The sequence below is a fragment of the Barbus barbus genome, assembly GCF_936440315.1.
Source record: "Barbus barbus genome assembly, chromosome: 9".
Taxonomy (NCBI): Eukaryota; Metazoa; Chordata; class Actinopteri; order Cypriniformes; family Cyprinidae; genus Barbus; species Barbus barbus.
This window is the reverse complement of record NC_136737.1, coordinates 8,641,783-8,668,696: the sequence shown is the minus strand read 5'-3', so window position 1 is coordinate 8,668,696 and position 26,914 is coordinate 8,641,783. Positions and strand designations below refer to the sequence as shown.

Below are 26,914 nucleotides of genomic sequence, written 5' to 3'. Positions count from 1 at the left end.
CGTCACTTCCATCAGCATCATCACCACTGGATGTTCTTGCAATCTATCTCCAGCCTTGGCGCATACAGTTGATGATATTTTGTTTGAGAACGCATTCTTGTATTTCTCCCTTTGTTCTGGAGTAAGCTCTGCCAGGAACTCCTCTTGTTTGTTGGTTAGACCAAGTTTCTTTACTCCAATTTTTATGGTGCTCTGCTCCTCACTACTGCTGTCCTTCTTTGGAGTCGGTGGCTTAGGACACAGAAGGTAATTGTGGTCCGACACCCCTCCTTTCCGACAGTCTACTTTTGGGCAGAGGTATCTGGGTGTGCATCCCTTCCCATCCTTGGGGTGGTGCCGCAAACACTTGGAGCACAACCCTAGCTTCTTCAAATGGGCCCTTTTTTTTAAGAGATCTTGCTCTCTAAAGACCTTGCACGCAAATAGCCTGCCAGCATGGGAGTCATCTTCACAGACAGTACAGCTGGGATAGTCATCCTTCTGACCTGCTGTGGATTTAGTGAAAGCCTTCCTCCCCCTCTTATCTGGGTAGTCTGCAGCACCCTTTTCCACAGGGCCTTTATCTGCAGGAATTGACTCCAACTGATCCAGCTCTTCAAGAATCTCTTCCTGCTTCTTCAAGAATCCTAGGAGGCAATCAAAATGATACAGTGGAGAGAACCTGTTTACCGGGTCAGTTTTGTGTATAATCCACTCCTTCTTGAGTGAACTGGGAAGCTTGCTTTCAAGAGACTGGGCAACAACACGGTTCTTCACGGCGTCCTCTTCACCAAGAATCTGGAGGTTGTACAGTGCCCTTTCCACAGCCTGGATCAATTCAATGGTTCTTCTTGGATTGTTTCCTTTGACGGGGGGAAGAGACTGGACCTCGTTGGTGATCATTAGGACTATTTTTGCTCTGTTCCCGTATTTGCTGTCCAGCAGCCTGAACATATCGTCGGCGGACCCACAGCTAGATAGGACGAGATCCTTCTTGACCTTTTCGTGGAGACTATTTAATAAGTGGAACTTTTTTATACATTCCACACCTTGTGGGTTACCCAATTCTTGTAGGTCCTCCCACTCAGTCTTCCAGCGGTAATAGTCCCTCATGTCACCAGAAAAAGTGGGTAGCCGTGCTCTTTCAAGGCTGATTTGAGGCTTGAGATTAGGGTTTCCTTTAGTCCTTTCAGGGCTGCTTTGCTGTAAGAGGGGCCGGGTAATCATGTTCAATGACCCCGTGTACGTTTTGGGCTTCAGCTTGAGATCGGCAGACCTGTCAGGGAGAGAGAGGAAAGAAGCATCTTGTATCAGATCACCAACCGCGCTGCCATCATCTCCCAGATTTCTTTCTCTACCCTTTACTTGGTCTGCTTCGTCCTCCTCCAGTTTGTCAGACAACGCCAGGACCCTCTTCCTTAGTGTCTTGTGGCGTATCCTGAGATCTAATTCTTTCGGACCAGGAACCAACTCCTTCCACTCTACCAGCATTTCTCCGAGTTCAGCGACCTCTCTTTCAAGACCTCTATTCCTTAGCCTGCGGTCTTTGATTGACTTCCGAGGGTTAACTTCCTCTTCCTCTGCCTGAGTGATGGCCGAATCAGCTGTTTTAGCCTGCTTAATAAACGCCTCCTCTGCGTAGCTGGTCCAAAAGGGTTCCTGGGTGACTCTCTTTACCTCGAGGAACCGGTTCTCACACTCTGCTGTCTTTTCATCAATTTGGTTTGCAGATGCTATGACCTCTTCATCCGTTGATTCCCTCAGGGCTTCAGCATACTCATGTCCTGCATCTGTGACCTTAGAAAGGTCTGTCCTGAAAATTTTCCATTCCCTGAGAACTTCAGTCGGTTCCAAGAGTCCCGGTTTAGTGAGAGTATGAGCCCTTTTGGTGAATGAAGCCTGTGCTCTTGATCGCACACTTTTAAGCTTTTCCAAGTCTGTCATTGTTACTCCCTTTATGTTGACTGGAGAGCGGTCACTGCCAATGTGTATACACACTCTTTTATCCTTGATCAACGGGCAGTTTGATTGGTGATAAACTTGATGATAAACTTGGGGTCAGTCAGAAGTGAGAGGCCAGCTAATCCTGGGTTGATTGAGCTTCCTTAATGAAGCAGTTCGTGGCTGTTTTTTACTGCACTCAATCCAGTGCAGTGGGGCCCGGTGTATAACTGTTCGGTTCTATAAGAATCTCCCCACCGAACGGGGCGTCAGGAGAGGACACGTTGTTATGACTCATTGTGGTTTTTTATTTACTCTTCTTAATTTTTTCACATGCAGTTGATTAGTCCACAAATAGCAGGTTATAAACCTGTAGAAATAGAAAAACTATAGTGTAAACAACAATATTGATAGCCACATACATAATATACCATAAAATCTGAATAATATAAAAATATAAATTCCAAATATAGTCATTATTTAATATTATAAATATACTTAGTGTTTAAACTGAATGACTAAGCAAAGCACATACATCTAAACACAGAAATGCAGCAATTTCACACACACCAAATGTACATGAATATCAATGTTACACATTAAACCAATAACCCAAAACCACAAATGTGTTCTCAGTATGTTGGCCTAAAGTGAAAGACAGTGAGTGTAATTTTAAGTAGCAATGCTGAGCATAGCAATCCATTACCAATGTAGAGCGATTAACTACATTACCCATCAAGCACCACAAACAGGAAATAAGTCGTGTGACAGTGAAACGCTCCAATTTCAAACATTTACTGGAATATAGCCACGGATACTATTGAGCCGACAACGTTAACCATCAGACCGCAAACAAGATTTTATCAGCTTAACCAAATAACAGTTATCAAGCATACAAACTGCGCACATACCCAACGGCAGCACAGCGGCAGCGTAAACAGACAAACAAACTTAAACCGCAGCTCAATGGATAAAACAGCAGCTTACCGGTGGCGCATCTCTCCTGACGAGACAACATGCCAAAACTAGTACTCGCTCCCGCTTATAGCCCGTGCTCATTCATTACTGGATTTTAACACACTGTTTTGGGATTTTACTGGTCCACGTTTCAACTCTTGACTGGCCCGTGCTCCAATCAGGTAAATGAACCTCCCACCTCTTAACCTGCGTTACATTGCCGCTAAACACCCATGACGTAATAAACGCAACACCATCCAACGTGCACACACACAGCAGTGAACACACACACACAGCAGTGAACACACACACACCGTGAACACACACCCGGAGCAGTGGGCAGCCATTTATGCTGCGGCGCCCGGGGAGCAGTTGGGGGTTCGGTGCCTTGATCAAGGGCACCTCAGTCGTGGTATTGAGGGTGGAGAGAGCGCTGGACATTCACTCCCCCCACCTACAATCCCTGCCGGCCCGAGACTCGAACCCGCAACCTTTGGATTACAAGTCCGACTCTCTAACCATTAGGCCACGACTTCCCCTTTTAGAGGTTGAATTGAAATCAAATACTGCCATACTACCCTTAATACTTCTGAATTTGATGTCTACGTTATAAATATTGAGAAAATTAAGGAAAAACAGATCACTCGAACCATATATGGAAATGGAGCCGCCCTTATATGGTTACTAATGGGGTTTGATGGTCATCTAGTGGGAAAGCTTGGTTCTACGCCCAAACAAAATTTCACTGAAAGCTCATTTTTTGAGATATCAACCTCAAATTTGAAACACAACTTTTTCAGATTTTTTTATTTATTTATTTTCTAGCAGTTTTAGAGTAAAACATGTTTTGTAAAATATATATTCTATATAAAATGTAAATTAAAATTTTTACATTTTATATTTCCATAAACTAAAACTTCCATAACTTTTTTGTAATATACTTTTTATAACTTTCACCTCTACGAAAATCTGCTAAGTGTCTTCTTTAAAAAGAGACCAACCTTAAGTATCTGCTCCAAACCATTCAAAATTTATAACAATTTAAATTGGAAATGTAATTTTCAGGCCTATACTCAAAAAGTGGAACTGACAGTTAACAGGTTAATACTGTTGCTGAGAGCAGGGGTCGCTGTTCAGCAAATGTGTTGGCGGGAGCGCGCACGTTAGATCAGAATCAGCTTTATTTGCCAAGTGTGCGCAAACACACAAGGAATTTGTTGTGGTTTTTAAGAAGCTCTTGATACATACACACATTCATACATGTGTACATACATATCTGACCTGAGAACAGAAACATTTAAATAAGACTTATCAATAATAATAATAATGTGTATGAATCTGGAACAGAAGATTTATGTTCAGATTTGTGCATTATTTTCTCTATATATACAGCTGTATAGAAAATATGCATATGAATTAACATAGTACTTGAGAGAGAGGCAGTAATTAGAGATGGGGAATGAATTAGAGGCATGAATTACAGGACACATGTAATAACACCTGTGTTAGCTGTTTAGGCTGGAGATGGCATGGGGGAAAAAAAATTTTTTATGCCTAGATGTTCTAGTGCACAGAGATCTGTAGCGTCTGCCTGAAGGGAGGAGAGAAAACAGGTTGTGTCTTCTTAATGATCAGCGTCAGTGTGGTGCTGGAAAGACTAAAGAAAACAAGCTAGATATTGTAACCAGCATCTAAATTCTTATATAGAAAATAATTTAAATATTAATGCTGCTTATGTGTAAGCCTACTACTAAGAATGGTTTCCTTATGAGATGTTTTAGCTCTTGTTATGTAAAACATATTCCAATTATCTGATAAATATAGGTCTTATCTTTATTCTTATTACTATTTACTGTAATTACTCAATAATGTTGGAGATCTACAGTTTGTTCCTTACAAATGCATGATTGTAGTTGGCTAGGGTCACTGAATCTGACAAGTAAAAATTCATATAGCATTAACTATCAAAATGTTACTGTGTTAATTAGGGATGGGTACCGAAACTCGGTATTAAATCGGTCTCGGGGCTAAATTATGAAAGACCGGAGTATCGATAAGCTCTGACGTTATCGGTACTTCTGTCGGTATTGGAGAAATTAAGAAAACACACATACATTTATTGTTTCTCTCTTTCTCTCTCTCTCTCTCTCTCTCTCTCTCTCTCTCTCTCTCTATATATATATCTATATATATATATGTCGCCAGCTGTTTTTATGTGCAATAATATTCAAACATTTGTCTATGATGCATTTTTGCTATGCGCAATTCAGAAGCCAGATCGCGCTCACGCGGAGCTTCAGCACACGCAACATGAAAGTCCTGTTTAATTATGATAGAAGAGAGAACCAACTATTCAAACATCTGCTCACACTTTAGGCCTGTGGCTGTTATATTGAGCTAAGTATTTATTTATTTTTTCGATTTTGGCTTCCAAGGATTATAGCCGCATTTCTTCTAGCACAACTCCCTTCCCTTCATAGCGGCGCGGATTCGTTCCTCCGAATCAAAACTTAACATCTGAATCAGCTCAATCAGTGATTGTTATAAAATGCCGTCTTTACTGTTGCTACATTGCAGGACATATTTGATAGTAAAACGTTGAAAGTACAATCTGCTGTTCCCCAGGCTGAAATGTGTGTGCGCGCGTGTGCCTGCGCGGCGGCGTGCTCCAAAACGGACAAGCACACTTTGAGCTTCGGGCGCGTCGAAATAACACACAAAAATATGCCAAAAAATACACACACAATGTGTCAAAATGGCCGGTTATGAGAGTCTTCACTTTTATGTTTTAAGTGGACGAGAACAGTTGGGAGAAAATCCGATGCGTGTCAGTATATTGTCTTAAAGTGTCAGACTGGAGCTTGAGCCATCAATGTTAATCAAAGAACAAAATGCAAAGAGAAAATCACCCGCAGCTCTTAATCTGAACAACGTTATAGCTTTAATAAGCATGAATCTATCAGTACATACAGTGAAAACTATGCAGTGCTCATTTACATCTGATTACTTTTGTAACTATTACTTACCTGAACATTAATATTAGTAGACCTTCATGGAAAAATGAAAGCACTGTTTATTTCATTTCGTTTGTGTGTTTGTTTTATTGTATTTGTCAGTTTGTTTTACTTTGTTTCTTTGTTCATATTCTTACAGTATCTTATCTTATGTATATAAAACACTAAAAATACCTGCACACTGGTGTATTTACAAATTGATGAAGTGCAGGCATTTTTAGTGTTTTATATACATAAGATAAGATACTGTAAGAATATGAACAAAGAAACAAAGTAAAACAAAAAGTACCGATAAGAATACCGTTAAAGTACCGGATCGATAAGCAGTATCGATAAGAGTAGTAATACCGTTAAAACCTTAACGATACCCATCCCTAGTGTTAATGTGTGACAGGCCACGACTTCCTTTTGTGGGAAGTCGTGGCCTAATGGTTAGAGAGTCGGACTCGTAATCGAAAGGTTGCGAGTTCGAGCCCCCGACCGGCAGGAATTGTAGGTGGGGGGAGTGAATGTCCAGCGCTCTCTCCACCCTCAATACCACGACTGAGGTGCCCTTGAGCAAGGCACCGAACCCCCAACTGCTCCCCGGGCGCCGCAGCATAAATGGCTGCCCACTGCTCCGGGTGTGTGTTCACGGTGTGTGTGTGCATTTGTTCACTACTCACTGCTGTGTGTGTGCACTTGGATGGGTTAAACGCAGAGCACCAATTTCGAGTATGGGTCACCATACTTGACAATACGTCACGACTTTAAAAAATTATATACTAAAATGTTACCCCTTCTTACTCTGTTTATAAGCCTATGTTCTTCAAACTCATTCAAGTGATGTAAAGATTTCTCCATTTTCCTATAGGTTTATTATTTTTGTCTTTTGAGGAACAGTCACCAATTATTAGACATTACAGAAATCATTACCAAAAAAAAAAAAAAAAAAAAAAAACTCACTAAGCTAATTTCTGTGATGCATGCTTTTTTTAAGTTATCATTCAGAGGGTTTGTTACTGCACCTCTAACACTGCTGAAATTTCACCACTGTACAGTTAACTTAGATGTATAGGTAATTTCAACTTAAATTACATAAAATTACTTAAAAATAGGGCTGGGCGATATGGCTGAAAACTGTATCACGATATCAGTGTTTCATATCGGTCGATATCGATAATTATTGATATTTTTTTTAAGGTGGTACATCAAGTTCGTGGTATTACCAGTCTTGGCGGGGACGACGGTCTTGCATAATTTGCAGACGACATTTGGTCTGACTACGGTCAGACTTATAATATCCTAAAAACTGCCATACTGGGAGCTGACTTTCTCTTTTATTTACAATTTCCTCGCTCGCTGCGGCACTCATTTTCTGCTTATGAAGAGGAATCCAGCAGACCAGCCAGGTCTGGCTGCAGACGTGCACTCTCAGCCGCGCGTGCGCACTTAGACACGAGACAACGATATGGCGCAACCAAACATGATACTGCTACATGATTGGCTGTTAGCGTGTCACTCCCTGCGTTGCTAGGTTACCAGAGAGCGAGTGCCTTTGTTAATGCAACCAAACTTGCTTCGCAGCCTTTGTTTTCTTCCGACGAAGAATAAAAAATATCGAACGTTTTATCGAACACATTTTTTATTGATATCGTTCACGTGTCTATCGCGATACATATCGTTATCGTTTTATCGCCCAGCCCTACTTAAAAACATTCAAATAAAACATGAGCTGAACCTACCTTAAAAAAAATAAGAATTGCTTAACTTATTTTGATGAGTTAAAGTAATGTTTTCTTGACTTATTGATCATACAATTTTTATTTTACACTTATGTTTGCATATTACTAAGAATTTGTAACCATTAAAATTTTACAGAGTAAAATGATATTTTACAGAGATATCTTCATGAGTTTTTTTCTGCCTTCTAGAGTTTTCCTAGAATAGAATAGTTTTCATTTTAATTTCACAAGTCAAGTTATAGATAAGTTATGATTGGGTTCAAATGTTATTATATAGTCTGAAAAAAGTAGGATAAAAAAAAGTGTTTGAATAAATAGGCTAAATAAGACTTTTATGTACCTGTAAATAACTTAAATTGTTGTAATTTCTGCTCACATATCAACCTTTTACAAAACAAATAGCATACATACTGTAGTATAATATAATTATATACATGTATGTTAAATGTTCACTGTCCCACATGAGTTCTATGGTTTATATATTTATTTTATTTATTTATTATGGTTTATTTCTTTAATTTTCTTTTTTTTTTAAGTTTACAACACTATTTCACAATCAAATACTAATTTAATCTCGATAAACTACATACAATTTGAAAGGTTTATACTGCACTTTTTAAATAAAAAATTTCTTAAATGGATTGGGTGAACGGTAACTAGATAAATGCATGTTGGGCAAAGGAGTTCCTTCTCAATCTGCTTTTTTCACACTGAATGTGTACAAAAAAATCAGTTTGAATAAAGCTATAAGCTACAAAACATACATATAAATGTTTTAATTTAAGTTCTGCTTCTTCTCTTGATATCACATAATACCTTTACATATTATAACAAGTATATAGCCTATATATCAAACAACTTTTGTTTAAATGAGAAAAATAAGAGGAGCTGATACATCACATAAGTCACTTTATTAAGCATTGTAGTCACATGCAATAAATAGTCGTAGCCTAATGGATAGGGCAGTCGTGGCCTAATGGATAGAGAGTTGTACTTGTAACCTGAAGGTCGTGGGTTCGAGTCTCAGGTCCAGCAGGGATTGTAGGTGGGGGGAGTGAATAACCAACACTCTCTCCACCCTCAATACACCGACTGAGGTGAGACCCTTGAGCAAGGCACCAAACCCCCAACTGCTCCCCGGGCGCCGCAACATAAATGGCTGCCCACTGCTCCGGGTGTGTGTTCACTACTGTGTGTACACTTGGATGGTTTAAATGCAGAGCACAAATTCCGAGTATGGGTCACCGTACTTGGCCACACACCCCTTTCCTCCTCCTTCCTTCCTCCATAAAGAGGGCTAACATTTCAGTTGCTTTAAATTTAACCTGTCAGATCCTACTGTATCAATATATCAATATCTAATCAATACGCTTTATGTAAAATAGAAAGAAGAGGAGCTCACACATCATGGAGTCACTTTATGAAACATTTATAGTCAGTTATGAAAGAGTGGTAACATGTTGATTGTTAATGATATATGAATTTTTACTTATCAGATTCAGTGACCCTAGCCAACTACAATCATGCATTTGTAAGGAACAAACTGTAGATCTCCAACATTGAGTAATTACAGTAAATAATAATAAGAGTAAAGATAAGACCTATATTTATCAGATAATCGGAATATGTTTTACATAACATCTAATAAGGAAACCATTCTTAGTAGTAAGCTAACAGATAAGCAGACAACAGCAGCATTAATGCTTCGTTTCTTTTCTATATAAGAATTTAGATGCTTGTTACAATATCTAGCTTGTTTTCTTTAGTCTTAAGACATGAAACATGTTTTCCAGCAGGACTTGTCTCCTCTGACGCTGATCATTCGTCTTCAGCGACTGAACTAACGTGCGCGCTCCCACAAGAACATTTGCTGAACAGCGACCCCTGCTCACAGTTCTCGATAGGTCACCGATTTCGGCACAACACTGGAAACAGCAGTGCGCATTGGCCAATGTATTTGCTTGAGTTCGTTATTATGTTATAACTGAACACATTCATGAGCAGTTGAAATTCCAATTTCACATAAGAATTTTTTTTCATTTTTGATATCAATAATTCGATTGTCACTACTTGTGTCAATGTTAATTTCTGATATCATGAATAGGATAGTTACTAGTAAGAAAGCCGTTTTATTTATCAGAAATTATTTATCAGAAATTTCAGAAATGCATTTTTAAATATCAGAAATAATTAATGTTTCAACTAGTAATACCTGAATTCTTGATATCAGCAATTCGCATTTTTACTAGTAACAAAATAATAATTGATACTAGTAAACTAGTAAAAATACAGATATCTAGAAAAGCCATTTTTACTTTCCAGGCTTGTGTCTTCTGCTGGTTAGCTAAGCATTAAAGAACTATCTAAACTGCTATAACAGGTTAGGAGATTAAAATAATAGTAGATTTGTCTCATTTCAAAAACACAAAAAACTGAGAAAATTGGCTTTAGTAAGAAATTTACTTTTGCTCCGGTTAAATAAGTGTTCAGTGATTATCTTCCTAAGATAATAATAAAAAAAAAAGTATTTATTTTTGAGGATCACAATTTCTTCTCTATATGGCAACAAGTAAATTTTCTAAGTTTTGTCCTGCTAGCGTGTGTGGAAACTTTATAACATGTTTGTTACATGTAGCCCTTTGTTAGGTTACCTACATATTACATATTACCTACATACATCACCTACATATTGTATGAATTTGATACAGTTTTGTTAATCCAGTCTAGCCACAATAGCATTGTCCCGGCTGAACCAGGATGCCTTTCTGTGTGGGGTTTACATGTTCTCCCTTTGTCAGCCTGGGATTCCTCTGGATGTTCTGGTTTCCTTCACAGTCCAAAGATATCCAGGTTAGGTGGATTAGATACAATAAATTGGCCATAGGAGAGTGTGTGTGTGAGTGCATCCCAGCAAGTGGGGTTGCATTGGGGTGCACTCTCATTGCTGGGACACACTCACACACAAACTAAAAAACTTAAGCTAACAAAAAAAAAAAAACTTAGCAACAAAATTAAAAACTAAACTGAATCGGACTAAGAAATTGACAATAGAAGTAAAAACTAATAAAAAAATGAAAAACTATTTTAACTTTGCGTCAGACTTCATTTGGGTGCAGACTCCTCAGAATTTATGTTTATGAGAAGGATCATCATGTTTGCCAATGAAAGATGAGCAAGCCAGTGAAGGAAGTTATGGGGTGGGACTACTTTTGTGTCCCCGCCCCAGTCTGCAGTTTGCAGCCAGGTTTACTTGTCTTTTTTTTTTTTTTTACCAGTTTGTTTGCATAAAGCTGAACATTTCTCAAATATGTCATGCTTTAATGAGTTTAATCTTTGAGAAACTGTTTCTGTTTATTCTCCAGGAGTCTTTGGTGCTGATGAAGATGAAGTGAAGTCAGTGTCAGTGATGGAGGGGGATTCTGTCACTCTAAACCCCGATCCTACTAAAGTTAAGGGATTTCTTAAGCTACAGTGGAGGTTTGGAGAAACACTCGTTGCTCAAACCAGGGGAACTGAGAGCTCATATGAAGATGCAGTTATATTCAAAGACAGACTGGAGCTGAATCAGACTGGATCTCTCACCATCAAGAACATGAGAACCAAACACTCTGGACTTTATAATCTACAGATCAGCAACAGCGATACGACCTTATATCAGAAATTCAGCGTTACTGTCAATGGTGAGTATGTGTGTGTGTGTGTGTATATATTTATATATATATTTATGATTTATTTATTTTTATTTAATTTATTTGTTTTTGTTTTTGTTTACATTATATATGCATGTGTACGGTGTATATTTATTATGTATAAGTAAATACATACACACACAGTTTTACACGTTTATACATTTATATATTCATATTCTTTTATATGATATATAAATATATTTAATATATAAACATAACATATTTTTCTTAAATATATACATGCATGTGTTTGTATTTATATATACATAATAAATATACACAGTATACACATATATTATGTAACAAAAACTTTTATTTTGGATGCAATGAATCATTTGACAGCACTATTGCCAATATCCATGCTGTTGTTCAGAATATCATCACAGCTTTGATTGGTCCGCAGGTGATCACATGACTGATATTAAGAACAGCAGCTTGATGTCAAAGGTGATAATGTTATTTCTAGGACGAAATACATATCAAATTATGGCCAGATATTTTGCTCAGTTTCTTTACACCATTTACAGTAGCTCCAAAACAGACCAATGCAGGATAAACTGTATTGTAGATCTATGAAATTTAATTCTTCTATTTGTGTAATACAAACATTGAAGTGTTCCTGTGCTGTTATAAGAAATATGATTCAAAGGAATTGACTGCATATTGTGGTACATATCAAACTTTTTTTTTTATTAATCTGCATGTGCCGTATGCTGTAATCATAAACAAACTAATAAACAGTGAAACATGTATTGCTGGTAACAGTGTTCAATGTTTAACCTCTATCTGTGAATCTGTTTCTGTAGAGTCTCCATTTGTTGATGCTATTAAATTTGTAATGAAGAACGTTTTAGTGACAGAGGGAGATTCTGTCACTCTTGATGTTCCTCAACTACAAGGAAATGAGCTGATAGTGTGGAGGTTTGGAGATGAAGGAAAACTCATAGCTAAACATGATATAGAGGCCAAGAGCTCACCATTAAATTATACTGATGAGAGATTCAGAGACAGACTGGAGCTGGATCAGACTGGATCTCTGACCATCACAAACACCAGAACCACAGACTCTGGACACTATAAAGTGAAGATCAGCAGCAACAAACAGATTTCATACAAGAGATTCACTGTTACTGTCAGTGGTGAGGAACTAAGTGTTTTGAAGTTATGATTGTTTATCAGCTGTCTGTGAATAAGATAATGTGACATTAAAGGGTCCAAATGATGAGGTAGAACTTTCCTTTTAATATAACAAACTTCATTGTAAAATAATATCCTATTATAACTTAAAGAGCTCGTAATATTTTCCTCAGACCTTTCATTAGCTAAAACAATTTGTTGTGAACTGTATAAAAGTAGTGACGCCTGTAAATATAGAACTGTGGTAGCTGCTGTCGAGCATCAGATAAACTTTTAAATAATTTTAATTTAAAAGTTGTTAAAATTGTTTATATGTACTATAAGTATCATAATCATTAACATAAATACTTACTTGACAGATATACAGGTTATATAGTGCTGATGTTTCTAGTGTTTGTTCACACTAATGTCTGTCTCTCTTTAGCTGTTCCAGATCCAGGTGTGTCTCCAGGTGCTGTAGCAGGGATAGTTGTAGCTGTTCTGGTGTCTGTAGCTGTAGCTGCTGGTGTGATGTACTACCTTCGCCCCAGGACCACTAATCTACCGAGCCAAACATGTAAGTATTACAGTTGATACAGCAAGAGAAAAAACATTGAGCTTTATTGTGGTTCAGTAGAGTTTAAATGTATAGTATGATTTTTCAGTCAACATTTCTACTTTAACCACAAGTTCTGCTTGGAATTGATGAAGTAATTAATGAAGTGTGTGATTGTCTAGTATTGAGTTACTGAGTCTCTGTCTCTTTAAAATGAATTTAAGACCCGTCTTTTGTCTATTTGTGTTATGTATTTTTGTTCTTCTATTGAAGGTTGAGATATTTAGCAGAAACTGGCCTAAAATCATATTCGCGTTTCGCTGTATACGCATAAATTTTTTACCGTATAGGCGTTTCGTCCACACGAATACGGCGTTTTCGAAGAGTGAAACCGATCATTTTTGAAACCGGGTCCCAGGGTGGATCAATTTGAAAACGCCGGTTTCATGTTTTCGTGTGGACGGCGAATCCGTATATTTTCTGAAACGATGACGTCATCAGCCCACGTCTCGCCCCTAATCAGACACCGCTATGTCACATAACAGCGACAACAACAACAACAATGTCAGACTACGTGCCTGTGTTCGTGCTGCAGAACCTACTGAGCTCATTAGTTTTATTAAAGCAAAATCTTCTGCTTTGTGTGTTAGTTTATATTCAGCGCGCAAGGTTTACGCACATGGTCCAAGTCTTCTTCTCTGTTTTTTTGTGTATCTCTGTGACAGAATTACAGCGCCACATATTGGTCTGGCATGTGTACTACATCGTTTTCAGTCGGTTTCAGTGATTCCGTGTGTACGTTACGCAGATATTTCCTGAGACGACTCCGTGTTTACGGAATTTGAGGCAAAAAAAAAAGATCGGATAGGGAGAAATCTGGCTTCGTGTGGACGAATCCTGAGTCTTTCATAGCACCTCACATGTGTTTGTTTTTATCATTGTGTGTAGCTTCATTCACTTTGTTCATTTAAACATCATAAACTATTATTACAGAAACTCTAAACTGAAAACCAAGAAAATGATATGGAGAGTGTTTGTGTGTCTACTGTAAATGACGCTCATGTTTATAATTCAGCTGATATATCTCAACATGTCTGGACAGTTAGTGGTATTTATTTATTCAGTAACACTTTAGAATAGGGAACACTTATTCTCTATGAACTATGACTTTTCCCTAAAAAAAAAAACTCCTAATTTGCTGCTTATTAATAGTTAGTAAGGTAGTTGTTAAGTTTAGGTATTGGATAGGATTTGGGATGTAGAATAAGATCATGTAGAATAAGGCATTAATATGTGCTTAATTACTACTAATAAATGGCTAATATTCTAGTAATATGCATGATAATAAGCAACTAGTTAAGAGACCATAAAATAAAGTGTTACATTTATTCCCATAAAGGGATATAGATAATTAATATAAATTCTGTCATTTACCCACCTTTAAGTCATTGCAAACGTGTATGACTTTACTACTTCTGTCAAATACAAAATAAGATATCTGGATAAACATTATGGAGCTCTTTTCTATACAACAGTAGAGTAGCGATCATGTCTGTCAAACAGTTTTAAGTATTAAGTGTCATCTGTCATAAAAGTATCATGTGACTCGTTTACTATATTCAAAGTCTTCTCAGGTCATGTGATGGTTTGTGTGTGAACAGACAGAAATATGAGTAATTATTCACTGATCATCTTCCCGTTCACTAAAGCTCTGAAATGAAACACAAAATGTATTAGCTACAAACATGAGAGAGGGAATTAGTTGACTGAATATTTCATAGATGAACTCGACACACGTGTTTGAGTATGAAAGATAATATTTGAGAATTACAGCAAAGAGTTTCAGTAAACAAACACTTAAACTGCACAGAAAGCTGCTGTATGAGTTCAGAAGACTTACAGCACATGAACTCATTTTCTGGTTTTTCTTTAATAGGGCTGTGTATTGGCAGGAATCTGGCGATACGATACGTATCACGATACAGGGGTTGCGATACGATATATTGCGATACTGTAAGCAAGGTGATATATTGGGATATTTATTATTTTAGGAATAGGATATATTTTTAGGAAAGCTGTCATTAAGAACACATCACAATATGCAAACCTTAGCAATAAATAAATAAAAATTGTTTAACCAGAACACACTGGGATCTGCATTTGCAATAATCAGTCCCTGTAACATTCAACATTACTGAACCACTTTTTATGCAGTACGAGTCAAGAGGGAAAAATTAAAGTGGTCTTTGGTTAAACGTATGTATAAAATCTATTTTTATAAAAAAAGACCATATATATTTTTAGACCCTGCTTTAAAGGTTCACAGTTTAAGTTTACAATTGTAATAAACAATATCATAACATTTTGATCTGAACAAAAAATTACATCTGCTTAGTATCAATGAAAAATAAAGTGCTTGCAGGATTCCTAAAGAAAAAACAATTGTAAAACAATCAAATAAATACAGATGTGCTGCGGCATGCGCTGCGCTATGAAATCCATTCATTTCAATGGCTTGCGCGCGCGCCGTGGTCAAAGTTCAAAATAGTTCAACTTTTGCCGCTGCGCTCCTTGACGTTTCCCCGCGCGGCCAATAGTAATTCTGTTATTTGTATGGATCCTTGAGATTCTAGGTCCGACTCTGGTCAACAAGCTGTCGAACTGCTCCCTACTGAGCCGAAAGTACACCTGGAACCGGTCGCTGTGAAAACGGAGCTCATTTGCAAGCCTGAATTCCCCAAACTGTTCTCTGGACCTCAGGGTTTAATGCACCCACAGCCTCTTCTTTCTTGCTGCTCTCTTTCTTCTTATTACTAGCAGGGCTACTGCTATCGCTCGCTTCTTAGCACGGGACAGATACATGTTTTGCTGCTGACCGAAAGGTGGAAGAACAATCCAATGACTAGACGTATAGTACTCCACCTAAATTTTTTGAAAACTCCGCCTACTTCGCTCTGGCGAGCATATCGCAAATCGCCTTGTATCTGAAGGGCTGCGCACACCAGTGTTAATTTCGTCGACGAAGACGACAACGAAAAATATTCGTCAACGAACCTTTTTTCTGTGACTAAGACGAGACGTTGACGAGCTAAAACTAATATTTGATGATAAAACCTAAGACGAAAAATATGCGCGTCTTCATTAACAAGACAAGACGGGACTAAAATGTTATTTGAGGACTACCGGACATTCAAAATACATCCTATAGGCTAAGTTAACTGTCTTGTCTTTCAAAATGTGCGTCTCTGTCATTGGATAAGGTGCGTTTGCATGGCAGCCGCAGTGGACGGAGGGGCTACCAAAGCGCGAACTAGCAATCTGAAACAATGGCCTCAGCACCCAAAGGGTTAGGGAGTGGGTGACCAGACGTCCCGTTTTTCCCGGGAGTCACAATTCATTGTTGATTAACTTAAAGTCAGTGAAGGTGCGATAGGCGGAAACGCGCTGATAGAAGTGCTCTCTCGCGCACGCTTCACTTCTTCAGTTCTCATACAGCGCGCGATCAGTTCTCAGTGCTCAAATACACACACAGCAGTCCAAATGTCTCTCATGTAGAGTATCTCACGGAAATACAGTCCGTTATGGTTTAAGTTAAACAGGTGGGTGAAAACTGAATGTATGTCAGTAGGCTATTACATGCATACCTTCCGTCTTAAATGGACAGCATTCCTAATTATCTGTCATAAATGTTAACCAACAAAAGGTGTTAAATAAATGTATACTTAAGTAAACCTACTGTATCTGAAAAATGAGTTTAATTTATATCTCTACCAAAAAATTTAAATTTATTCCAGTTTTTCCAAATTCAATCCTTGATTCAAATTTCTCATAACTAAGCTTAATTGATTTGGTCTAAAGAGAGAAGAATTAATGACTATTTTTGTTTGAATACTACAAAAATAAATAGCTTCCAAAATAAATGTTGGTAACTGCAGTTTGACTAAAAGTAATGGCTAAAAGTTGACAAAAATGCAATGACTTTTCGTCGACTAAAATTAGACTAAAACTATGAAAGACTCAAATGTGACTAAGACTATTAAGCATTTTCGTCTCAAGATAAAGACTAAGACTAAATCAAAAATGCCTGCCAAAATTAACACTGCGCTGAACCCAGCGGCAGGCGCAGCGCATGCCGCGTCCTGTGTGAAAGGGCCTGGACGTGGCAAGCGGCGAAACCGAGGTGGCGCTCACGCCGTGGTCCCGGGCGGACATTACCACAAAAGCCCAAATGGTTCCACACTTCAGCTTTGTACACCGAAACGAGAACTGGAACAATTCTTTCATCCTCCATTACTGGCAGCGAACTATATTAACGCTAACATTAGTGGAGTGCCCTGATGCTAGTGTTTCCTGTCACTGTTTAAGTTCAGAGATGAAGAATGCTATCTAGCGGTCGGGATATGAACTCAAAACGAAACATACTGCCATGAATCCTGTATGACGTTGTTTTTGTTTTTTTTAAATATCTATATTCAGTTTTTGAGAATCGATACAGTATCGTCAAACAAAATATTGCGATACCACGTGTATCGATATTTTTTACACCCCTATTCTTTGTGATTTGTGGAGGCAACTTTGTGAAGGACATCATTATAAGCTGTCATCACATGGAATAGAGCTGAATATTAGTATTTACCTGAAAGAACAGTTTAAAAACAAGTTTGTTCCTTTAACTAAAACCTCATTTTTCAGTGGAACATATTTTATGAACCAGTTAATTCCTGTTAACTCATGCAATATTATTGCAAATTGTTACAGATCTTTAGTAAAAGTCCTCCAGAAGGTGAAGTGATTATTAGAAGCACATATGAAGAATCAGACGGTATCTTCTCAGTCCTTAAATGATACTGACATGTTCATTTACAAACTCAATAATTATCTCCTCATTTCTCTGTTTCTATGTGCTGCTGTCAGGGTCCGTACCGCAGGGAGATTATGTCACTCTAAACTCTGAGACTGATATAAAGAAGGGTGATGAGATACAGTGGCTGTTTGGAACTGAAGACACTCTCATAGCTCAAATCAGAGGAGAGAACGGAGCGATGAATACATATGACGGTCCTGATGAGATATTCAGAAACAGACTGAAGCTGGACAAGATGTCTGGATCACTGACCATCGATTTCCTCACAACTAAACACACTGGACTTTATACTCTGAAGATCAGAAGAGGCAGAGAAACCTTATACAAAAGATTCATGGTTTCTGTTGAAGGTGAGTCGTTCCAGTCAGAATAATAATGATCACATTCTTCCTCAGTCATTAATTTTTTCTGAAGTGAATTCAGCTCAAACTGCTTAATGTTTCAACTCCCTTCAATGTTTTCTCAGATCATTTCAGTCTTCAGTGTGTTTCTGTCTTTGGTTATTATAAAGTTTGTTTAAAAAATCACTCCATTGGTCTATATTGTCATATAAACCACATATTGTGACAAAGAGACAAAAGCCCCCAAAAATGAAATTACAAATTAAATGTCAAACTCTGTTGTTCACATGCACACATACGTGATCGAATGTCATCCGTGTATTTCTGTCTTTCTCTGCACTGTTCTCACACATGAAGAGAGGGCGATACAGGTGATGAGGGGAGAATCTGTCACTCTACACTCTAATACTGAAATACAGACAGATGATGAGATACAGTGGCTGTTTGATGATGAAGAGCAACAGATTGTCCTGGCTAAAATCAAGACCACAGAGGTGACTAAGTATGAAAAGGAATTCGGAAACAGACTGAAGCTGAACAAGGAGACCGGATCACTGACCATCACAAAGTTAACAGCTGCACGCTTTGAATTCTACACTCTGAAGATCAGCAGAGGCACAGAAACCTCATACAAAAGATTCTACATTTGTCTTAAAAGTGAGTCGCTCCAGTCAGTGTAATAATGATCACATTCTTCCTCAGTCATTCATTTTTTCTGAAGTGAATTCAGATCAAACTGTTTAATGTTTAGAGGATAATGTTTGGTGGGTGGTGATGGCGCAGTGGATAAGACGCATGCCTTTGGTGTGAGAGACCCGGGTTCGAATCCACTGTGAGACACCAATGTGTCCCTGAGCAAGACATTTAACCCCTAGTTGCTCCAGAGGCGTGCGACCTCTGACATATATAGCAATTGTAAGTCGCTTTGGATAAAAGCGTCAGCTAAATGAATAAATGTAAAATGTAAATGTAAATAATGTCAATGAGAGCTGTATGTTAATGTTAACATGTTAGCTCATGTTAATTTTTCAATTAATTAATTGAATTTTTCAGCTCATACTTTTCACACAGCAGCATAAAGATCATCACTGATAAAACAGCATCTGCATGATCTGTGTGTAGAAATGTAAAACTCTGATGTTCACATGCACCTATACTTGATCTAATGACGTCTGTGTATTTCTATCTTTCTATGCACTGTTCTCACACATGAAGAGGAGATGGCAGTGATGGAGGCAGATGATGTCACTCTAAACCCTGATACTGAAATAATAGAAGATAGTTTGATGCGGTGGATGTTTAGACATGAAGAGCAGCAGACTGTCATAGCTGAAATCAAAGAAAAGACCGGAGAATTCTGGATATATGATTATGTTCCTGATGGTAGATTCAGAGGCAGACTGGATCTGGATGAGACGACTGGATCTCTGACCATCAAGAACACCACAACTGCACACTCTGGAGTCTATCAACTACAGATCATCTCCAGCAGTGGGGTTTCAGAAAATACATTTATTGTCACTGTCAACGGTGAGTAGCTGAAGTCAGTATAATAACAATCACTGATATTCATTGGCAGTCATTCCCATAATTCTGTTCTTCTGCAGGTAATTCAGCTGAAACTGCTTCATGTTCAGACTTCATTCAGAGATTGTTCTGTAGATCATTACATTCAGTTTTAAAATCTCCCATTAGACTGCATTTTGAACTAAACATAGTATTTATTTCACTTAAGGAAGTTAAATAAATACACTTCCTTAAGCTTTTATTTATATCAGCACTCTGTATAAAGTTCACTTAGATTTAAAGTTTTGTCTTTGAGTCATCAAATCTGAAGCAGAAACAGTAATATAAAGTTTCTGTTTAGGAAAACATTGTCTTCATTTCAGACTGATAAAACAGCATCTGAATGCTTATTTAGTCATTCAAACTCTGATGTTCACATCATTTCACACTTGATCTAATGACAGATTTGTCTTTGCTTTTCTCTGTTTCTGTGCTGCTGTCACAGATAAAGTGGAGGAGAAATTACTGAAAGAAGATTATGTCACTCTAAACCCTGATACTGAAATACAGAGAGATGATCTGATCCTGTGGATGTTTGGAGATCAAGACTCTCTCATTGCTCAAATCAGAGGAGGGACATTACAGACATATGAAGATGGTGCTAATAAGAGATTCAAAGACAGACTGAAGCTGGACAAGACTGGATCACTGACCATCACAAACATTGAAGCTGAACACACTGGACTCTATAAACTACTGACCATCAGCAGCAGCAGAGAGATCTTGTTCAAGAAATTCAAGGTTTCAATACGCTGTAAGTAATTGTGATTCAGTTTATTTTTTTAAATGCACGGTGTTCAAGTGATGCATTGAATGAATAGTTTTACACAGAACTGGATTTTAATCAGCAAAGGTGCACATTATAGTGTGTTATTGTAATTTGACATTCATTTTGTATTTTCCACAATTTATCCAATTTGTTCAAAATGATGACTTAATACCGAGCAGGAAATTAATATACCAATTAAGTATAAATAATTTACCTGCATTTATAAATATTGAAAGTGTATTAAAACGAATGATTTTGGTCTAAAATATTATAGTTATTAACGTTACATAATTAGTACAGTGGCAGATCCTGGCGTAGGCAATATAGACAGATGCGAAAGGCCAGCATGAGGCACCAGATGTGCATGCAGCTTTCAGATGTGACTTATCTTCTTTATAGTTCACTCATGGTATTATTTTAATGTTTTGAGCGCATTAGCATGAGAGCACATCCAAATAATGCGCGAGTGCAGTTCTCTCAGATATACAGGTGCTGGTCATAAAATTAGAATATCATGAAAAAGTTGATTTATTTCAATAATACCATTCAAAAAGTGAAACTTGCATAATAGATTTATTCATTACACACAGACTGATATATTTCAAATGTTTATTTCCTTTCATTTTGATGATTATAACTGACAACTAATGAAAGTCCCAAATTCAGTATTTCAGAAAATTAGAATATTGTGAAAATGTTCAATATTGAAGACACCTGGTGCCACACTCTAATCAGCTAATTAACTCAAAACACCTGCAAAAGCCTGTAAATCGTCTCTCAGTCTAGTTCTGTAGGCTACACAATCATGGGGAAGACTGCTGACTTGACAGTTGTCCAAAAGACGACCATTGACACCTTGCACAAGGAGAGCAAGACACAAAAGGTCATTGCTAAAGAGGCTGGCTGTTCACAGAGCTCTGTGTCCAAGCACATTAATAGAGAGGCGAAGGGAAGGACAAGATGTGGTAGAAAAAAAGTGTACAAGCAATAGTGATAATCGCACCCTGGAGAAGATTGTGAAACAAAACCCATTCAAAAATGTGGGGGAGATTCACAAAGAGTGGACTGCAGCTGGAGTCAGTGCTTCAAGAACCACCACACACAGACGTATGCAAGACATGGGTTTCAGCTGTCGCATTCCTCCACTCTTGAACAAGAGACAGCATCAGAAGCGTCTTGACTGGACTGCTGCTGAGTGGTCCAAAGTTATGTTCTCTGATGAAAGTAAATTTTGCATTTCCTTTGGAAATCAAGGTCCCAGAGTCTGGAGGAAGAGAGGAGAGGCACATAATCCACGTTGCTTGAGGTCCAGTGTAAAGTTTCCACAGTCATTGATGGTTTGGGTTGCCATGTCATCTGCTGGTGTTGGTCCATTGTGTTTTCTGAGGTCCAAGGTCAACGCAGCCGTCTACCAGGAGCACTTCATGCTTCCTGCTGCTGACCAACTTTATGGAGAGGCAGATTTCATTTTCCAACAGGACTTGGCACCTGCACACACTGCCAAAGCTACCAGTACCTGGTTTAAGGACCATGGTATCCCTGTTCTTGATTAACCCCATAGAAAACCTATGGGGTATTGTGAAGAGGAAGATGCAATACGCCAGACCCAACAATTCAGAAGAGCTGAAGGCCACTATCAGAGCAGCATGGGCTCTCATAACACCGGAGCAGTGCCACAGACTGATCGACTCCATGCCACACCGCATTGCTGCAGTAATCCAGGCCAAAGGAGCCCCAACTAAATATTGAGTGCTGCACATGCTCATACTTTTCATGTTCATACTTTTCAGTTGGCCAACATTTCTAAAAATTATTTTTTTTTGTATTGGTCTTAATTGATATTCTAATTTTCTGAGATACTGAATTTGGGACTTTCATTAGTTGTCAGTTATAATCATCAAAATGAAAGGAAATAAACATTTGAAATATATCAGTCTGTGTGTAATGAATGAATGCAATATACAAGTTTCACTTTTTGAATGGTATTACTGAAATAAATCAACTTTTTCATGACATTCTAATTTTATGACCAGCACCTGTACAGTGTGCTCTATTTTTAACTGACTCTGCTCTTGCTCTGATATTGTGTGTGCTCAAACATTATCCTGTACACTTATGGTTTTATTGTTGTTAGAAGCTGTCAACCATCAGAATTTCTCATTTGACCAATGAAATAACATAGTGTACCTTTAAATTATAAAGAAATTAAGGATCCATTATTGTATGTCAAATGTACAAATTTCATGATAGGAACTTCAATTTTAGTCAGCCAGTTTTCTAGGTGTTTTTATTATTTAATAGTTATTTGAGTTGAGAGCTTATTTTTACAATAAAAGTGTGTCAGCATATGTAATGTTGCATCTTTATACCTTTAGGGGGCGATGTGTCTTATTTTGCCTAGGACACCAAATAAGCAAGAACCGCCACTACGTGTGCATGCATCATACACACATACACACAAACATCCTGAATGAAAATTTACTGACTTATTATCTCCTCATTTCTCTGTTTCTATGTGCTGCTGTGACATGAAGTGATGTATGAGACAGTGACTAAGGGAGAATCTGTCACTCTAAAGACTGGTCTTACTGAAATACAGACAGCTGATCACATAGAGTGGATGTTTGGAGATGAAAACTCTCTCATAGCTAAAATCAAAGGAGGGACCGTAGAGACATATGATGGTCCTGATGAGAGATTCAGAGGCAGACTGAAGCTGAACGATCAGACTGGAGATCTGACCATCAAGGAGTCTGCACCTGAAATTTCTGGACCTTATAAACTGAAGATCTGCAGCAGTGAAGGGAACACAAATAGTACATATATTGTTATTGTCACAGGTGAGTCGCTCCAGTCAATGTTATAATGATCACGTTCTTCCTCATAGATTCAGATGTTTCTGCAGGTAATTCAGATCAAACTGCTTAATGTTCAAACTCCATTCAGAGTTTATTCTGTAGATCATTACATTCTTAAAAAAGTAAAGTTAAATTAAAGATTAAAAATGATTAAAGTTGCTGCCTCACTTCAATGCGTATTTCTTTCAGCTTTTGTTTATGTCAGCACTCTGTAAATAACACAAAAATGTATATTATATTCTTCTACTCTGAAACACATCAAACTGTCCTTTTGTTTTGAACAGATAAAACAGCATCTGAATGATGTTTCTGTTGTAACTTTGAGTAAATGTTGTTCTCATGCACACACTTGATCTGATGAATGTCTTTGTATTTCTCTGCTTCTATGTGCTGCTGTCACAAATTAAGCAAGGAACAAATCAGAGATAATGGAGAAGAATGGTGAGAATCTGCTGTTTTCACTGAATATCTTTAACTTTACAACAGTATCATGATCTGAAGTGTGATTTGGCTTCATTCAGTTTCATTCAGATTTTAAACAAATGACTGTAAGTGAATTAAAGAGTGATTGTCCTGAGAGAAATTACCTTCTGCTGAATCTTTTAATGCTACAAACATCTGAGATGTAGAAGTCTAAATGACCCAAGTAAACTTTTACATTTCAGATTGCATATTCTAGTAGTTCACAAATATAATAAATGTTTATTTTCCAGAAAAGTGCGTGGATTGAGTTTTAATGTCTGATATGAAGGAATCCAGATCAGTACATTATCTGTTTTTAATTCATCATTGTCTCTGTATTTTCCCTCAGACTCCAGAGGAAAGAGAGTGAATGAATCAGCGACTGTAGTGATGCCGCTGCTGAATGGAGATGATCTGGATGGAGTGAATGAGGAGGAGGGGACGAGTTCACTTTAATAACATAAGACCCGCCCACCAGTGTCAATCACTCTGACATCATCAACATTTCAGCTCCAGCTACAACAACAACAAAAAAATTAATCTAAAAAATATATTTTCATTTAAAAAAAAAAATTTGGCTATTTTTTTTTGTCCATAAACAAAAATGATGGGCTCAATTCCTACTGTTTCACATTTTCTGATTGAGGTTGACTCACTGCTCATCTTTTTGACTAGCAATTTCTATTGACTCTGATTAAGTTTAGATGGCTCTCTTTCATTTCTCTTTATTTTATTATTATATTTTTTCCCTTATTGTAAGCTACCTTCCCCTTTATTGTTTTAATTTTCCTAATATGTATACAATTATTCGTATATCTTCTTTTCTTTGATAATTTTCATGTTTTTTAATTTTACAAATATATATAAAATTTGATAAGGAAAAAACAACATTTTTGCTTTCATGAGCCTCTAGAGTCCGTCCAGGGAAAGTGAGAAATGTTAAACTTGCGTGTAAAAAGCTTCTTTGGTTTCAGGTTGACCAAGAAACATGTTTATCAAACACTTTCAGATGTCATTTTAATAATGTTACCCTTCATACCTGTTACTCTATTAACCTAAGGCTAGTTTGACTCTCAGTTTTGATTTCATGTGATTGTAGACAGTGAGAGTCAGAAAGTGTTTTTAATAAGAAGTTTAACCACAGCAGTATTTCTCTAACCATTATATTCACTGTTTTATAATTAACAGCAGTTCCAGATTAATGTTGATGTTCAGTATTGATTACAGTCTGTTTCCAAAGCTCTGTATTTATACTGAAGCACGTGAAATGAGCTTTATTGCACTTGTAGCAAAAACATGAAAAATCACATTTGTTCAGTTCTAGTAGTGATATGATACCGCATGCGTTGTGCTTTGTGTTGTTTTATTAAATTTGACCACAGCATCTGCTTCTTCAATAATGTTGATGTTTGATATAACTCTGATCTTAATGTTGATCATTTCTGTCGTCTAGTGGACAAACACTGATACAGATTTTGCTTCCTAACAGCTGTTTTTAAATGCAACACATAAACAATGAGCCTAAATATACATCTGTATGTACTAAATATAATAAACAGACTAATTGTGTCAAATGTGTTGCTGTATACTCTGTTTTATGACTGATATAAAATCAGATCTACAGAGTAACCTGAATATGACCACAAACAGCTTCACTGAATGAAACAGCACTAAATAATAATAATGTTTTGTGGTCGATTGATATATTTTTTTTATTATTATTTTAGATTTTTTATCGTATTATTTTACAGTTTAAAAGTACCATCCAGACAGGCTTTTACTACAATTCAAGTGCTGAAAAGGAAATGTAAAAGCACTTCATCTTTTTCAGCACATGATGGCAGAAGAAAATAGAAATGTGAAATGTTAGTAAATGGGATATGATAACTGTAAATGTAAATGTGCAATAAAAAATATAAAGACGTTTATATTGTAAATAAATGTGTATATTTTAAGTAAATTTAAATAATTCATATTTCTATTTACCATTTCATATTTTTATTTCAATCTTTCTGTTCATCAACAAATCCTGATGAAAGAGATACATATCAACTTTACTGTCAATTAATATACAGATGTTCACAGAAGCAAAGAGATCATTAAGTTTTCACTTTTCAGCTCCTAATGCACTGAAATATTACAGCGAGCATATTTCCATTCAGTCAGAAGAGTAAGCTACATCTGCATTAGAGTCATCATCCTGAAAGATTTCAACAAAGAATCATTCACTGGTCAAATATAATAATTAAATACTAGCAATTTACAGTTGGGCAAAAAAGTATTTAGTCAGCCACCAATTGTGCAAGTTCGCCCACTTAAAAAGATGAGAGAGGCCTGTAATTTTCATCATAGGTACACTTCAACTATGAGAGACAGAATGGGGGGAAAGAATCCAGGAAATCACATTGTAGGATTTTTAATGAATTAATTGGTAAATTCCTCAGTAAAAATAAGTATTTGGCCACCCACAAACAAGCAAGATTTCTGGCTCTCACAGACCTGTAACTTCTTCTTTAAGAGGCTCCTCTGTCCTCCACTCGTTACCTGAACCTGAAGACTTGCTGTAAAAGTGCCTCTGCTGTTTCAAATGCGGTGGGAAGTTTGGTGAGAGGGATTAGACGGCATGCCTTGGAGAACCTGTCGATGACTGTGAGGATGGTCATGAAATGATTGGAGCTGGGTAGGTCAGTTACGAAATCTATTGCTATGCGAGACCATGGTCGTTGTGGTATGGGGAGTGGTTGTAGAAGTCCTGCTGGTCGTTGATGGCTGGATTTGGTCATGCTGCAAGTCTAACACCTTTGGACAAACTGAGTTACATCGGATGATAGAGTGGGCCACCAGAAGCGGTTAGTGACTAGTTCGATCGTGGCATTGATACCTGGATGACCGGCGTTGGGTAATTCATGTACCCACTGCATGACCCTGGGACGTCAGTGGGGACGTAATTTAAATTAGGTGGGGATTCTACTGGAGCTGGTTCGTTTCTCTGGGCCTCTGAGATCTCTGTCATTAAATCCCATTGTACTGGTGCTAGGATGATCTTGGGAGGTAAAATGGGTTCGTTGGCCTGAGGAG

General features: G+C 37.5%; 1 protein-coding gene across 2 annotated transcripts in view; it reads left to right on the top strand.

Annotated features, from left to right (window-relative positions):
• LOC306874988 (uncharacterized protein) overlaps positions 1-24,512 on the top strand; it is a 172,322-nt gene extending 147,810 nt beyond the window's left edge. The window contains exons 1-9 of one of the 2 annotated variants that reach the window (XM_079425336.1): positions 12,129-12,443; positions 12,866-12,997; positions 17,891-18,190; positions 18,539-18,838; positions 19,397-19,711; positions 20,193-20,501; positions 23,051-23,356; positions 23,783-23,815; positions 24,186-24,512. In XM_079425336.1, the coding sequence (XP_079281462.1) occupies positions 12,143-12,443; positions 12,866-12,997; positions 17,891-18,190; positions 18,539-18,838; positions 19,397-19,711; positions 20,193-20,501; positions 23,051-23,356; positions 23,783-23,815; positions 24,186-24,292 (2,103 nt within the window). In that variant the 5' untranslated portion in view covers positions 12,129-12,142 and the 3' untranslated portion in view covers positions 24,293-24,512. Of the gene's footprint in view, positions 1-12,128; positions 12,444-12,865; positions 12,998-17,890; positions 18,191-18,538; positions 18,839-19,396; positions 19,712-20,192; positions 20,502-23,050; positions 23,357-23,782; positions 23,816-24,185 lie in introns of those variants that run through there. The other variant, XM_079425335.1, reaches the window with a different exon arrangement.
• The last annotated feature ends 2,402 nt before the right edge of the window (positions 24,513-26,914 follow it).